A 13,473-nucleotide genomic window follows, 5' to 3' on the forward strand; every position below is an offset into this window, starting at 1 on the left:
TCCATACCTCTGGCCAAATTATATTTAAGAAAACATTATATTATATTTAATGTAAAATAAGTATATCTAAAAGTAAGTTTGTTATGATCAAGATTTTACATATGATACTTTTTTTTTGGATAATAATAATCATAAGGTCGGATCGAAATCATTGTCTTAAAATAGCTATAAGTTCAAAACTGAAAAATAAATATATGTCTATCTATTCACAAGTTATATAATGTTTGAAGCATAGTGATAAAGTTAGGGTTAATGACCTAGGAGAATAATAACATATTAACTTTGTTCACATTAGGTCCTTAGGATTTTTTTTTTCTACATATTACACCAATATAGTTGTTATAACCATTTAAAAAATAATAATAAGGTTTTAATTTTGTCAATAGTAGGTTTCTAAGGTCTTTTTTATACATGATTGTTATAAGCGTTTTAAGAAGGGGTAATATTGTTTTAATTTTGTCCAGATTATGTCCCTATTTTTATTATTTTTATCATTTCATCTAACTCTTTTACAATTTATAGTTAGATGGCTTCATCATTTCATCTTTTCATTTTAGTTGTCCATTCACCACAACCACGGTTTCAATTGAAAGGTCCATATTTTTAATATTTGTATCGTTTCAGTTAGTTGTGGTGCGTCAAACATAGCCTTAATCATTAAGACTTTGATTATTATTAGTTAATTATTATTTTTTTTGTAATAATGACAAAAAAATTGTCATGTAACATTTCAATTGAAACCGTGGTTATGGTGAATGAGCGACTAAAATGAGAAGATGAAATGATAAAACCATCTAACTAAATACTAATATAAATTGTAAATAAGTTAGATGAAATGATAAAAATATTAAAAATATGACATAATGTGGACAAAATTAAAACTTTATTAGCCCTCTTCAAACGGGTATAACAATCATGTTAGTGTAATATATACAAAAAAAAAGACCTTAGGGACCTAATGTAAACAACATTAAAACAATATTACCTTTTTTAAATGGTTATAACAACCATATTAGTGTAATATGTCACACCCCCAGATCAAAATGGTGGAAACGTCTGGAGGCGGATGATATCATTGTGTAGTATCGTCACAATTGTATATAAATGAAACACAGCAATCCACACATCATACATTGAAATACAAACTTACATTGTTTTACATAGTATATTTGTTCACATATTACAACAAAAGTGACATTAGCAAGAAATTTCCAAAATGCAGCAAAATATCCAGTAATCCAAGGCTCTTATACCTGTTTACTAAGTTCCTGAGAATACAAGCAATTTTGAAAAGCATCAACATATAAAATGTTGGTGAGTTCATAAGCGTATTTGTATGGAAACTTTGTATCACTTTGTAAAGACCAGAAAATCCGATATCTTCTGTAAAAATGGTTTGTAATTTTTGTTTCAAATCTTGTACTATACCATGTGTGTTTTGTTTCTGACAATATATGAAAAGAGAGTATTCCAGAAAATCCTATATTTTCTGCTGTTTGAAAAATTGTAGTGTGTAGTAAGTAGTTTCTAGAAACCCGATGTTTTCTGTTGATAAAAGTGTTGTAGTCTTAAAACCCATAAGACTTGAGTAATGAAGTAAATGTATTGTTTCGTACAATGTATCAAGAGTATAGTATGTGTATTCTTGTATGTTTGTACCGTTGTTATTCTCTATGTGAGTTGTTATAACCATACTTAATAATGACTAGTTCGTCTGTCTTGACGTTTTTCAGGCGTCGAATTGTTTAAGGTAAGGTTTGTCACCCTAGACCGCCCTAGTCTAACTACAGCGAACAACTCAGGTGTGGAGGAGTCACCCATGTATATATTTATACACAAACTCTCGCTCTCCCTCCAAGAGACTCTGGTTATAACTACAGGCTACGGTTGTACACTCAATAAGTGTCTAACGAAATGTCTCACAAGAGCCTTAACTGAACTTACACGAATATTGAATTGCACAATGTATATTGTTTTCGTGTATGTTTTAGTTTATTAGCCTCAACAAGCATGTAAATAGGCCACAAGGGCCCAAAAATATAATGAGAGCAATCGGCCCAATTAGGGTAAAATGTTGTAAGAAGCCCATTTGTAAACAAAAATGGACATTTTAGACCAATTTGTGCTAAAATGACATGTTAGGCCCATTTTTAGTAAAAATGACATTCTTGGCCCATTTTAAATGAAATTTGTCATACTTGGTCCATTTCATCAAAAATGTCCATTTTAGTTCAAAAGTACCGAAAATAACATAAAAGATCCATTTTATTCAAAAATGATATGTTTAGCCCATTTTTCAATAATTTGACAAATAAGGTCCTTTCTTGTATTTTCTTTTAGTTTCATGACAACTTTATAAACATGTTTATTATGTCCAACTATTTTATGAAGCTACATAATGTAATTTATTTTGTAATCACTTCAATACATGATGAAATCTCGAGTTCATGGAGGTTTATCAAGAGTTTATAGCATTTTACACACAATAGCATGAAAATATACACATGCAAGCATAAATACTAAGATCTAACACAAAACTAAGCTTGTATTCCCACCATAAAAGTAGAAAACATGAAAATAAGGGAGTATAAAGCTCACCTTGGGCATTTTTGTGGAAGATTTGAAGTGTGGAGTAGAGTTTGTAAGCCAAAACTCTAAGATTTTCCCTTGAAGTACACTTAAAGTTTCTAACACCTTATGAAGAATCATACATACAAAATTTTGTGTGTAAATGGGATGAAATGAACACAAATAAGTGTAAGAGCACAAGGAGTTTGTAGAAGTACTTACCAAGAAACAAAAATCACTTAGATGATGAAGTTATTTGTAATCCCCTATTCTTGTTTCGTCATATTTATTTATTGCCTTTTAAAAAATGGGTTTAGCGAATTTTATGGTATTAGAAGGCTAAGTGAAATAAATAATAAATGTTAAAATACAAACCTAATAGATTTTGATATTTAACATTGATAATAAATAAAGTAAAACAATAGTTAGTAAGTACAAAGTTAAGCATATAAGTAGAGGGTTTAAACTATAAATATGAAGAAATCATCTTTAAGGAGTTATTTACATATAGGGTAGATTTTGTCATAAGGCTAAACCCAAGGGACCATAACTGCCGGATTGTGGTTCTGCGTTTTCTTCCTCCCCTGCTACCCGACATGATCTGTTGTCCTTCTCTTTTTCTATCGTGCGAGAAGCACGTCTCCTGGAAGGCAATTGGATGTCCGACCACAATTTCTTATATATACTATTGTAGCAGGACTAGGGTTTGAAGGATGCGCCACACAATGAATCATTGAGATTGAGGGTGAAGCTGCCATCATTGTGTTTCATCATCAGCCTCAGATCTCGTCGGAAGCAACCAGAGAGAGAGAGAGAGAATTAGATAGTAACTAAGGGCTCCTAAAGGGGTGTTGCTTCTGGGTTCAAGGCCATCGTGTCTGACTTGTTCAGATGGGCTATCATCAATTTGTTTAGAAGGGATGCAACCACCATGTCTGACCTGTTACCAAGCTAACAAATTCAAGTCAAAGCAGTTAGAAGAAGCATTGGAGCAGGGCAATTTCCATTGATCGTTCACGTTTTTGAGATACGCATCTAAAGACCCCCACATCAGATAGGGTGCTCAGATTATTTCGAGGTTGCTGGAGAGAATAACGTCTCAAGTAAGAAGGCATCAGAGGAGGAGCTGATGTCACTAGAGAAGTTGATATCGTCAGAGCGGAAGGAGGATGCCGATTACGAGATGAAGAAGCTCTTGGTGAACATCGATATTAGGAGGTATGCGGCTGTTTGAATCTCTTTTCTCTTTTGAAACTAGGTTTGCCTTAGTCGGCTCCATAAAAGTGTGAGTAACGAATTTGGGCTTATTGGGCTAAAATGATTGTTATATGAAGGGGCAAGGCTCTATGGACTAATAATAAAAGCCTAATGGGCTTAGTGAAAACTCCAATGGGCTTAATGATATTCTAGTGGGCCTAATAGGACCAATAAAGCCCTAATTGATCTAGAAGCCCAACAAGTTAATAAATGGGTTAGTCTTTGGGTTGGAAAACACTAATGCCAATTAAACTCTAATTTTTGAGAATTAATCGGGAAGCACACGAGAATTATTTAATAACTTGAGATATTAAATAATAAACTTTGGCAAGATTAATCTAAGCGATAATGGACTTAATGGATTAAGTCCTTAATGGGTTAAGTAGGAAACTTAACCCTAATCATCATTTTATGGGAAACCCTAATTTCACTTGGGTTTATTGTTGGGCCTTCCTTTTGGGCCTTGATGATCAGGTTATTAATGGGCCATCCAAAGTCAAGCAATTAGACTAGAATAATTTAATGGGCCTAGGGTAAGGCCCATGTAAGGGGCTTGGGCCTAATTTAGAAAATTGGGCCATATATGGGCCATAGTTTGGGCCTTAATGATTATATGATGTTGGGCCTCAGAATGAGACCATGTATAGGCCTAGGCCCAATTTGGAAAATTAGGCCATGTGTTGGGCTTTGATTTCCTAGTTGACTCTGGGCCTACGGATTGGGCCTTAGGCTTGAATAAGCCAAGCTTGGGGTAATGTAATTATCCAAAGTAAGTGTTTATGGTTATGTAGTAGGACCCAATTATTAATTGGGTGATGTTTTGATATTGACAGATCGGGAATCTGTCATCCAGCAGCTGGGGTTGAGTCTGCGGGACTTCAGCAGTGTGGGATTGTGTCTACAGGACTTCAGCAGTGTGAGGTGAGTTACCTTCCAGTAGCGGTGGGTCTACGGCCACAATGCCGGCCCACCAGTAGGAGTTGTATGTTAGATGATTATCTTTGTGATATCATCTAGGTTTGCTACTACCTGATATGTTATATGCTGGCATGATATGTTATATGTGATAGTAGTAGAGTTCGGTTGTTAGGACCGAAGGGTAGGTCAGACACCCTAGATATGTCTGACAGCATGTGATGATATGTTTATATGTTGGCATGATATGTTATATGTGATAGTGGTAGTAGGAGGGGAATAGTCCCCAAGTTCGGTTGTTAGGACTGAAGGGTAGTTCGAACACCCCAGGTATGTCTAATAGTATGTTTGTGTTATGATATTTGTGATAGTAGCTGAGTGTGGGCAAGTCCCGTATCTCAAAGATAGTGGAGTGTGGGCGAGGCCCGTACCTCCATGAGTGTGGGCGAGGCCCGTACCTCCTAGCTGTTTAGTACATGATTGTATATACTTGCATGTTCTGGTTTAGTAGCTGAGTGTGGGCAAGGCCCGTATCTCAGAGATAGTGGAGTGCGGGCGAGGCCCGTATCTCCCAGCTAGCGGAGTGTGGGCGAGGCCCGTACCTCCATGAGTGTGGGCGAGACCCGTATCTCCTAGCTGTTCATTATATGATTGTATAGTATGTGGTATGATGGGGGAACTCACTAAGCTTCGTGCTTACGGTTTTCAGTTTTGGTTTCAGGTACTTCGTGTTTAAAGGAAAGGAGCCGGCTTGATCGCAGCGCATCACACTATGTTTTCCGCACATGAGATCTTTGGGATTACACTCTGATATGGTTTTATGATAATATGTTTTGAATATTGACACTTTAGTTTGACATGAGATACTATTATGAATGTTTTTATACTGATGGTTTTATGTAATAACTTAATTAAAACGAAATTTTTTGCCTTGAATTTTGGGATGTTACACTATTTGAAGAACTACACCCTTGTTCTTGAGATAGTTTGAAAATGGATAGAGTATCAGAGAGAAAATGAGAGAAGAGAGGAAATGAGAGAAGGGAAGTAGAGTGTAATGACTTGAATAAGTCTCCAATTCATGGGTTTTAAAATATAGAAGTGGCATGGATGCATGTTAGGTATTTGGGATATTGGCATTGAAATTCGGTGGATAATAAGGGATAAGGCCGAATTTGATTTCCAAGGCACCTTTTGTACTAAAATCTATTAAACAAATGGATATTTCACTGGAAGTTCATCATTTTGACCGAACACATGATAATTAAATTAAGGTAAGGCCGATTTTTGTTTTCCCATGACAACTTTACATACAGAAAATATAATAAACAAATGTAATCTCAATGGAAGTTCCTATTGTTGACCGAACACATAATAAATATCCCAATTCAAATAGAATTTGGTTTTGAGACTTTGGAAATGATGAAATCGGTCTATATTGTGTTAATAATAGAGAATTCAGTCCATATATGTGTGTATATATATTTATGAAATTCGGTTTTGTGTTGGGCTCATATGGGGAATTGGGTCTTGTAAGGCCCATTTAGTGGGGGATTTCGGTTTTTAAGTGACCAAAACAAAGTATGCTCGGTCATGGTGTTCCATGGCCGAATTTCCAAAATAAAAAACAAAAGATTTTATATTTTTGGTCACTTTTGGTCTCTCTTGGCATTTAAATTTGTGTTGTTACAATATCTCACATGTTTTTGCTTAGTGAGCATACAAAATATGTTCATCTTAGACTTAACATAGTCCATTTCAATTATGTTACATAAAAAGAGTGTTGTGTATGCATACAATCATAAATCAGAATTGCTAGTTGTGACATCATCCCCCTATTAGAAGAAATTTCGTCCCGAAATTCATTCGAGAGTAGTCACTAAGAACTAGAGAATCAATCGAACCTTCACAATAGGAATACGGCTTTGTTTAGTTCACTTCACTTCCCTGTCCATTATCTCTAATGGCTCTTTAACAAAATGAAGGTTCTCATTGATGGGTTTTGAGCACTACATCAATCCTATGGTGTACATGCAAACCCTAAAGCTTTGGAACTAGTTTGTCTAATGAACATGCAATAATCATCCAAAGCTCATAAACCCTAGATCTAACATGTAATAATCGATATTAACATAAGAATAGGGTTTAGATCTTACCTTGATTTTTATGTAGCAATTACAATTTGAATCCTTCTTGTAACTGACTTCTGAAAGCCTAGTCCCTCAAATGTTGCACCTCTAATGGAGTCACAAACACCATGAGCAACAAGATGACTTAAGATAAGGAGGAGGAGGCACAAAACGTCCAAGAACCCTTAGGGATTACTTCCACACGTTTTTTTTGGGGTCTTAGGGGTTCCTTATATAGTTAGGCTATTAGGGTTATCAAACAAGAAAACCCTAATTTGACTGCTTAATCTCCAAGCAGCCCATATACTCCCTTCTTAGAAGCCTTGGAAGAATTCTAATGGGTTTAATTTCCCTGTAGATTTTGTCCACTCCAACTTCTATGGAGTCCATTAGCCCATTTATGCAACTATCTTATAATTACAATATCAGTCCCTTTATTTAATTAATCTCTTTTAGTCACAAAACTAATTCTTAATTAATTCTTGACTAATATTAATTAAACAATATGGTTTCTCCTTTAATATATTATTCACATAATATATTAATAAATCATAATTAATCCTCTTTCTCCTTAATTCATCCTATCAGTTGCTATGGTAAAGACAACCCAAAAGGACCATGCTCGTAATTGGGTCAAGTACATACCAAAATAGTTATGGGCTTAGACACCTAATCCAACAGTCTCCCACTTGGATAAGTCTAATAACTATTTTGCATATGACTACAGAACCTGATCAGCAATCATAGCTTTCAAAAGCCGTTGTCAACTCTAATTTTATCACTAATGCGTCCTTTAGATAAGGGATCGTATATTCCTCCATTCTAAATATCGAATAGACTGAGACATGGGTTTAAATCATTCTCTCTGTCTATATGTTGTTTCCTAATTTCCAATTTATGACGACTGACAACAGACTACAATTGAACACATCAACTTAGTCCCGGCTTGGCCAAGCGCTTAGGGTGTCATCACTAAATCATCGAGGGGCCCACAGATATCGCTTTTATCCCACTTTGGGTAAAAGGAACGGATAAACTTCGACTCAAATGCTCGCTTGTACCTACTCATCAAATCACACACAACAATATGTTTTATAACACCAAGTTACTGGTGCGTTTACATATTATCAATGTCCAACCGACTTGCAGAATACAACTCACACATCTCGGTTTCAAGAATATAAGATATTTTATTAAAAACTATCTTTCATGTCTAACCTAAAAACTATCTTTCCACTTCCTTCTCCATCAACCTCTTGTTTTGTTCCTACTTCCTCATCTATTATAACGTACGCACACACCTTAAATCTTCCTTCTATAAATGCATTGGAGATAGATACAACATCCATTTCATCTCTTATCACGCATTGAGTATCTTGTCCAACATTGTTTTATCACATGTCCATCAAAGCATCCTCATTACTGAAACTTCCACTCTCCTATTAGTTTTATTTAGTCATGGCCTTGTTGCCATATTGTAGAATTTTTCCTTCATTTCAATGGAAACTTCTTGTTGCACAATTTTTAGTCGCTCCTTTACTTTAATCACCATGCCTAAAAGTGGTGGGTTATGTCCTCTCTCTCTCTCTCTCCCAAAAAAAAAAAAAAAAAAAAAAAAAAAAAAAAAAAAAAAACTAAATAGGCTTCTACTCCATCGGCATTAAGCTCTATGCTTAAATTGCACCAAATATATTTTATCATAACATTATCGATATGTAACCATTTCCTAAATAGGCTTCTACTCCATCGACATCAAGTTCTATGCTTAAATTGCACCAAATATATCTTATCATAACATTATGGATATTCGATATGTAAACCTTTTTCATCAAACAAATCCTCCAAATATTCAATGTAGTATTCAACTCACTCCTATTCTCCGCCACCAAACCATTAAGACAATGTAATATTCAAAAGACATACACGATATATTCCTCCCTAAATCTCACAAAAGCTCTCATCCAAAATCAAAACAAAGATGTATGGCTCCAAAACATGCATGTGGCCAACGCATACACTCGGTTGTTCTTTTGTTTGTTTCTAGTACGCTTCCATATGTCGATCATCAAACACTTTTATTGAAACCATGCTCAAAAGTCAAATTAATCTTGACACCCTTCACACTCAATGTCATAACAACTTTATCAACCATTTGTTTCTTCTCTAACCTTTGGAGTCGTTTTCAAACATCAATATGGAAACATTCTTTACTTTTTAGTCTTGTCCAACCTCAATATGTCGGCAAATTTGATATTGAGTTCACGGAACTCACAATCAAGTTACTTGTGTACAACATTTATTTTATTGAAACCATCTTCAACTCCAATGTATCCTAAATCTCACATTATGCACATCCGATCATCTCACTAATTGACAGCCTTTTCACCTTAACAATATCATATCACATTAATGAGCATCAATATCACAAATACTCAACTTTTTTACATGTCTAAGAGATCGTTAGAAAAAGTTAACACATTCAAGCATTCGATACTATTAAAATATTTACAGATATTCACATTATCAAATCATATTCCATTTGAAAATAAATTATGATTTAATCAAATGCCACAAAGTAGCTTCTAGTTTACAAGAATACATGTTTTCTTGGTTATTCATCCAATATCTAACAATAAAATAGTTTCAAAACCACAATGATTATACATCAAAAACTCTTTTCTATATAAGAGAGATCACTCCCATCAAAAATCACGTATGTTATAAGAGAAAGAAAAAACGAGTAATAAATTATAGTTTTTTTTTTTTCTTTTTTTTTTTATTTCCAAATCTTCCAAAGGCAATCATCAGTCATCACAACCACTATTGACCAACAGCAGCAACTTGCTTCTCATCTTCTTCACCATTTTCTACTTTTGCAAATTCCTCCATTAACTCACGTTGTCTCTCTGTTAAGCTCCTGAATAACATATATCAATAAAAAAAAATAATAGTAAGTTAACAATATATAATGAGTAAAAACTAAAACATAATAAAATTCAAAAATGTATATAGAGGAAGCAAGAAAACATACGTTGGGATGCTAACATTGAAGTGCACATATTGATCTCCATATGAATATGAGGTTCTAGTTTTAATCCCTAAAATAGAAACAAATAACAATACAATTTTGTTTCAACAATTAAAAAAAAATAAACACATTATTTTAAAAAACTACATTTTTTAACAAATGATATATAATCTCTCACCTTTTCCCTTCAATACTACTTTTTGCCCTGGTTGGGTTCCTGCACGAACCTGCATATAAAAAATTATATATATAACAATATTTTAAAAAAAATTTAAATAAAAAATTTATGTTGAGACACTTTTATAATACCTTAAGAACAACATCGCCTGTTAATGTTGGAACCTGAATAGTTCCTCCCAAAACTGCCTGCATAAAATTAAAATCACAAAATTTATACCATTATACTTTTCATATTTTTTTCTTATTAGAATATTATAAATTTGAAAGATTTATAATTCAGTATAAAATATTTCTTGCATTCAGTTGAAAAGAAAGCATCATTTTGTGTATGAATTAAAATTATATTACCTGAGTGATATTCAAGGGAGCATTAACATGAATGTGGGCCCCTTCTCGCCTAAAAGTAGAATCTTCTCTCACCTTCATAAAAGAAACATAACATTAACAAAAAAATATAAATACACACAAATAAATAAATAAATAAATAAAAGATTATAAATTATATATATATATATATATATATATATATATATATATATATATATATATATATATATATATATATTTTTAAGTTACCTTTATCATAACATAAAGGTCACCAGGCTGGTTGCCATCTGGATCTGCTCCACCACTTCTTGACATTTTTATTTCTTCATTTGTATCCACTCCTAAATATTTTACAAACACCAAATAAATTATTTACTTTTGTTATTTTTATTGATTATAAAATTATTTAATATCAAAAAAGATACCTGGCATGATGTTTAATTTGACAGATTTTTGTCCACTCACAACTCTTTGACCATTGCATGACTTGCATAAATTCTATATTCCAACCAACCTCAAAAGTCAAACTTTCATCTTCCTTTTTTTCTCATTACAACATTGTACTTTAAAAAAATTATAATTTACGCATTTACCCCTCATTAGTTTTCTAGTAGAGAAAGGCAATGTATTACATACCTTGACATATTTTCCACTTCCACCACATTGAGGGCAAGTGATTTGGATTCTAAATGGACCTGTTTGACTCATTGTCTGTTAATAAACCAAAACCAGATTTTAGTATTTAGTAAAAAGTAAAAACATTTATTTTTTTTCTGATTAAAATAATTATAAAATTAAATTCTACAAACACCAACCATTCCTGCTCCTTTACATCTCCTACATGTTTCAGGCTTTGTTCCAGGAGGTATACCAGTTCCACCTACATTTAACCACAATAAAAAATTAAATAAAAAAACATTTCCAAGTGTAATAAAATGGAAGAAAAAAAATGTGATTTTCATACCACAAGAATCACAAGGCAATTCAGTATTGAAAACTATATTTTTGGTGCATCCTTGCACAGCTTCCATGAAAGAAAGCTCAACAGAAACCTATGGAAAATGGGAATAAACAAAAGGAAAGAGTTCAGGTGAGTTGACTAGTCAACTGCATAAAGAAAACCATAAAATGATGAAAAAGATAAAATACCTTAACATCTTTGCCACTAAAGTTCCTAGCAAATGGGCCAAAACCAAATATCTGATATATCCAACAAATGAAATTGTTTATTAACAAAACTTTTAAATCATGAAACAATCAATCATTTAGACAAAGCTTTTAAGAGAAGAGCTCGAAGAAAAGAAGAAGATTTGTTTGGTAGTAGGAGCTTTTAGCTTTTATTTTAAACAAAAAGCTCTAAATCCAAAAGTAGCTTTTGGGAGCTTTTAACTTTTGGTTTTATGTAATTTCACACTTTTAAAAGCTAACAACTACTTTTGCTAAGCACTTCTGCACAAATAAAAGCTACAGCTTCCAGCTACCAGCTAGTTTTGCCAAACAGACTGATAGTTAGTGTCAAAAAAAGCTTACATCACCAAGGTCTTGGAAAGGATTGCCACCACCCCATTGAGAAGCATCTGGACCACCTCCACCACCATTAACACTTGCTTCATAAGTTTCATGGCCAAGCTATAGAACAAAAAATACAGCAAAAGAATGAAACATGGAACTAACAAAGAAGAACCTAGTATACCACAAAAAGCAATCTAAACAAGAGATGACATATAATATAGTAAGTATTTTATAAGAGAAACTGCATATGTGAACCTGGTCATAATCTCCTCTTTTATCCTCATCTTTCAGAACCTGTGAATATATAAGTGAGAGTCTTGAAAAGTTTCTTGACTTCAAACATTCTTATGAAATTATTTATAGAAAATCATAAAGTTGATAAAGATTAAGAGTTTAAACCTCGTATGCTTTTGATATTTCTTGAAATCTAGTTTCAGCTTGTGGGTCATCCTTGTTGGCATCTGGATGCCACTTCTTTGCTAGCTAGAAATGTCGATTTCAAAGGATAATCACTTAGTAATCATGGCACTTACAACTTAAAAGAAGAAATAAAAAGTTTAAAGAAAGATACAAACCCCATAATATGCTTTCTTGATTTCTGAAGATGTTGCATTCTTACTCACTCCAAGGGTATCATAGTAATCTTTTGCAGCCATAAATGCTGGTAAAAGTAAGAAAAAGTTAAAGGGCTGTAAATAAAACCACAACCTCTCAATCTTCTACATTGAAAAGTGTAAATCAAGTGAGCTAATTTGCTAAAAAAGATTCAAAATTTGATATGATTTAATCGAAAATTAAAGGCATTACAAATTACCAGTGCCATGAATGGATCTTTTGGAGCCAGGATTGACATTAACTGTTGAATGAGTCGACCAATATCTTGGATTGACTGCTGTTTTACAGGAAAAAAAATGATCCCTCCTTAATCAAGTAATAATTAAAATGATGATGATAAACGGATATCAGAATGCTTTTTCTTTTTTGATGAAAGCTACCATTTTTCTTATTGGGAGCGTTTGAAATCCTGATCTGTGATGATGAACCAAACTTTCTATAACCTCCTCCATTAACCAACGATTCATTCAGCTGCAAATGTCCAATTACAGCAACCATGAACAAATAAGTAACAAATTGAATACACCCCGTCGATGAATTTACATATCTGTAAACGTACAATACATATATATACATATCGAGAGAGAGAGAGAGAGAGAGAGAGAGAGAGAGAGGCATACGTGATTGTGAGAGAGGGAGCGACGAGCAAGCCATGAGACAAGTTTAGTAGCGTTAGAACGACCCATTTGGGATCTGTTGATTAGTTGATATATGGGATTAAAGATGTGTCACAGTGGGTGAAAGAGAAGGGGAAATCGTTAAACCCTAGAGAAACCCTGCATATGTGTTAATCGACCTGTACAGTTACGGAATTCGAAGGAAGGCTTCCTGTCTTCCCTCCAATACCTACGGAATGGCTGTGTTGAGCCCTTGAAATTGTGGACTTAACGGCGTGCAAGATGAACCCTCGTACCTCAAGGGCACTTTGGTAAATACACAAGC

The 13,473-nt window shown here is 33.7% G+C and overlaps 1 protein-coding gene across 2 annotated transcripts; it reads right to left on the bottom strand.

Moving 5' to 3' along the window:
- Positions 1 to 9,402: 9,402 nt before the first annotated feature.
- On the bottom strand, positions 9,403 to 13,411 carry LOC111890409 (chaperone protein dnaJ GFA2, mitochondrial). Of its 2 annotated transcripts, none has more exons than XM_023886544.3 (18): positions 13,152 to 13,411; positions 12,912 to 13,002; positions 12,731 to 12,805; positions 12,492 to 12,577; positions 12,316 to 12,399; positions 12,172 to 12,210; positions 11,935 to 12,033; positions 11,554 to 11,604; positions 11,369 to 11,456; positions 11,220 to 11,284; positions 11,041 to 11,115; positions 10,830 to 10,902; positions 10,654 to 10,745; positions 10,426 to 10,497; positions 10,207 to 10,263; positions 10,076 to 10,124; positions 9,901 to 9,967; positions 9,403 to 9,786 (listed from the first exon to the last, which is right to left on the bottom strand). In XM_023886544.3, the coding sequence occupies exons 1-18, from the start codon at positions 13,215 to 13,217 to the stop codon at positions 9,690 to 9,692; spliced, it is 1,326 nt and encodes a 441-aa protein (XP_023742312.1). In that variant the 5' UTR covers positions 13,218 to 13,411; the 3' UTR covers positions 9,403 to 9,689. The 2 variants fall into 2 exon arrangements, with proteins under 2 accessions (XP_023742312.1, XP_023742302.1); XM_023886534.2 differs by having other exon boundaries at positions 12,731 to 12,808.
- Between the last annotated feature and the right edge of the window lie 62 nt (positions 13,412 to 13,473).

The sequence above is a fragment of the Lactuca sativa genome, chromosome 7, assembly GCF_002870075.4.
Source record: "Lactuca sativa cultivar Salinas chromosome 7, Lsat_Salinas_v11, whole genome shotgun sequence".
NCBI classification, from domain to species: domain Eukaryota; kingdom Viridiplantae; phylum Streptophyta; class Magnoliopsida; order Asterales; family Asteraceae; genus Lactuca; species Lactuca sativa.

Coding starts and splice junctions, on each gene's coding strand:
- LOC111890409 (XM_023886534.2), bottom strand. CDS start 13,217: ATGGGTCGTTCTAACGCTACTAAACTTGTCTCATGGCTTGCTCGTCGC. Junction 10,264..10,425: donor CTCCCTTGAATATCACTCAG/GTAATATAATTT, acceptor AATTTTATGCAG/GCAGTTTTGGGAGGAACTAT. Junction 10,125..10,206: donor CAGGCGATGTTGTTCTTAAG/GTATTATAAAAG, acceptor TTTTATATGCAG/GTTCGTGCAGGAACCCAACC.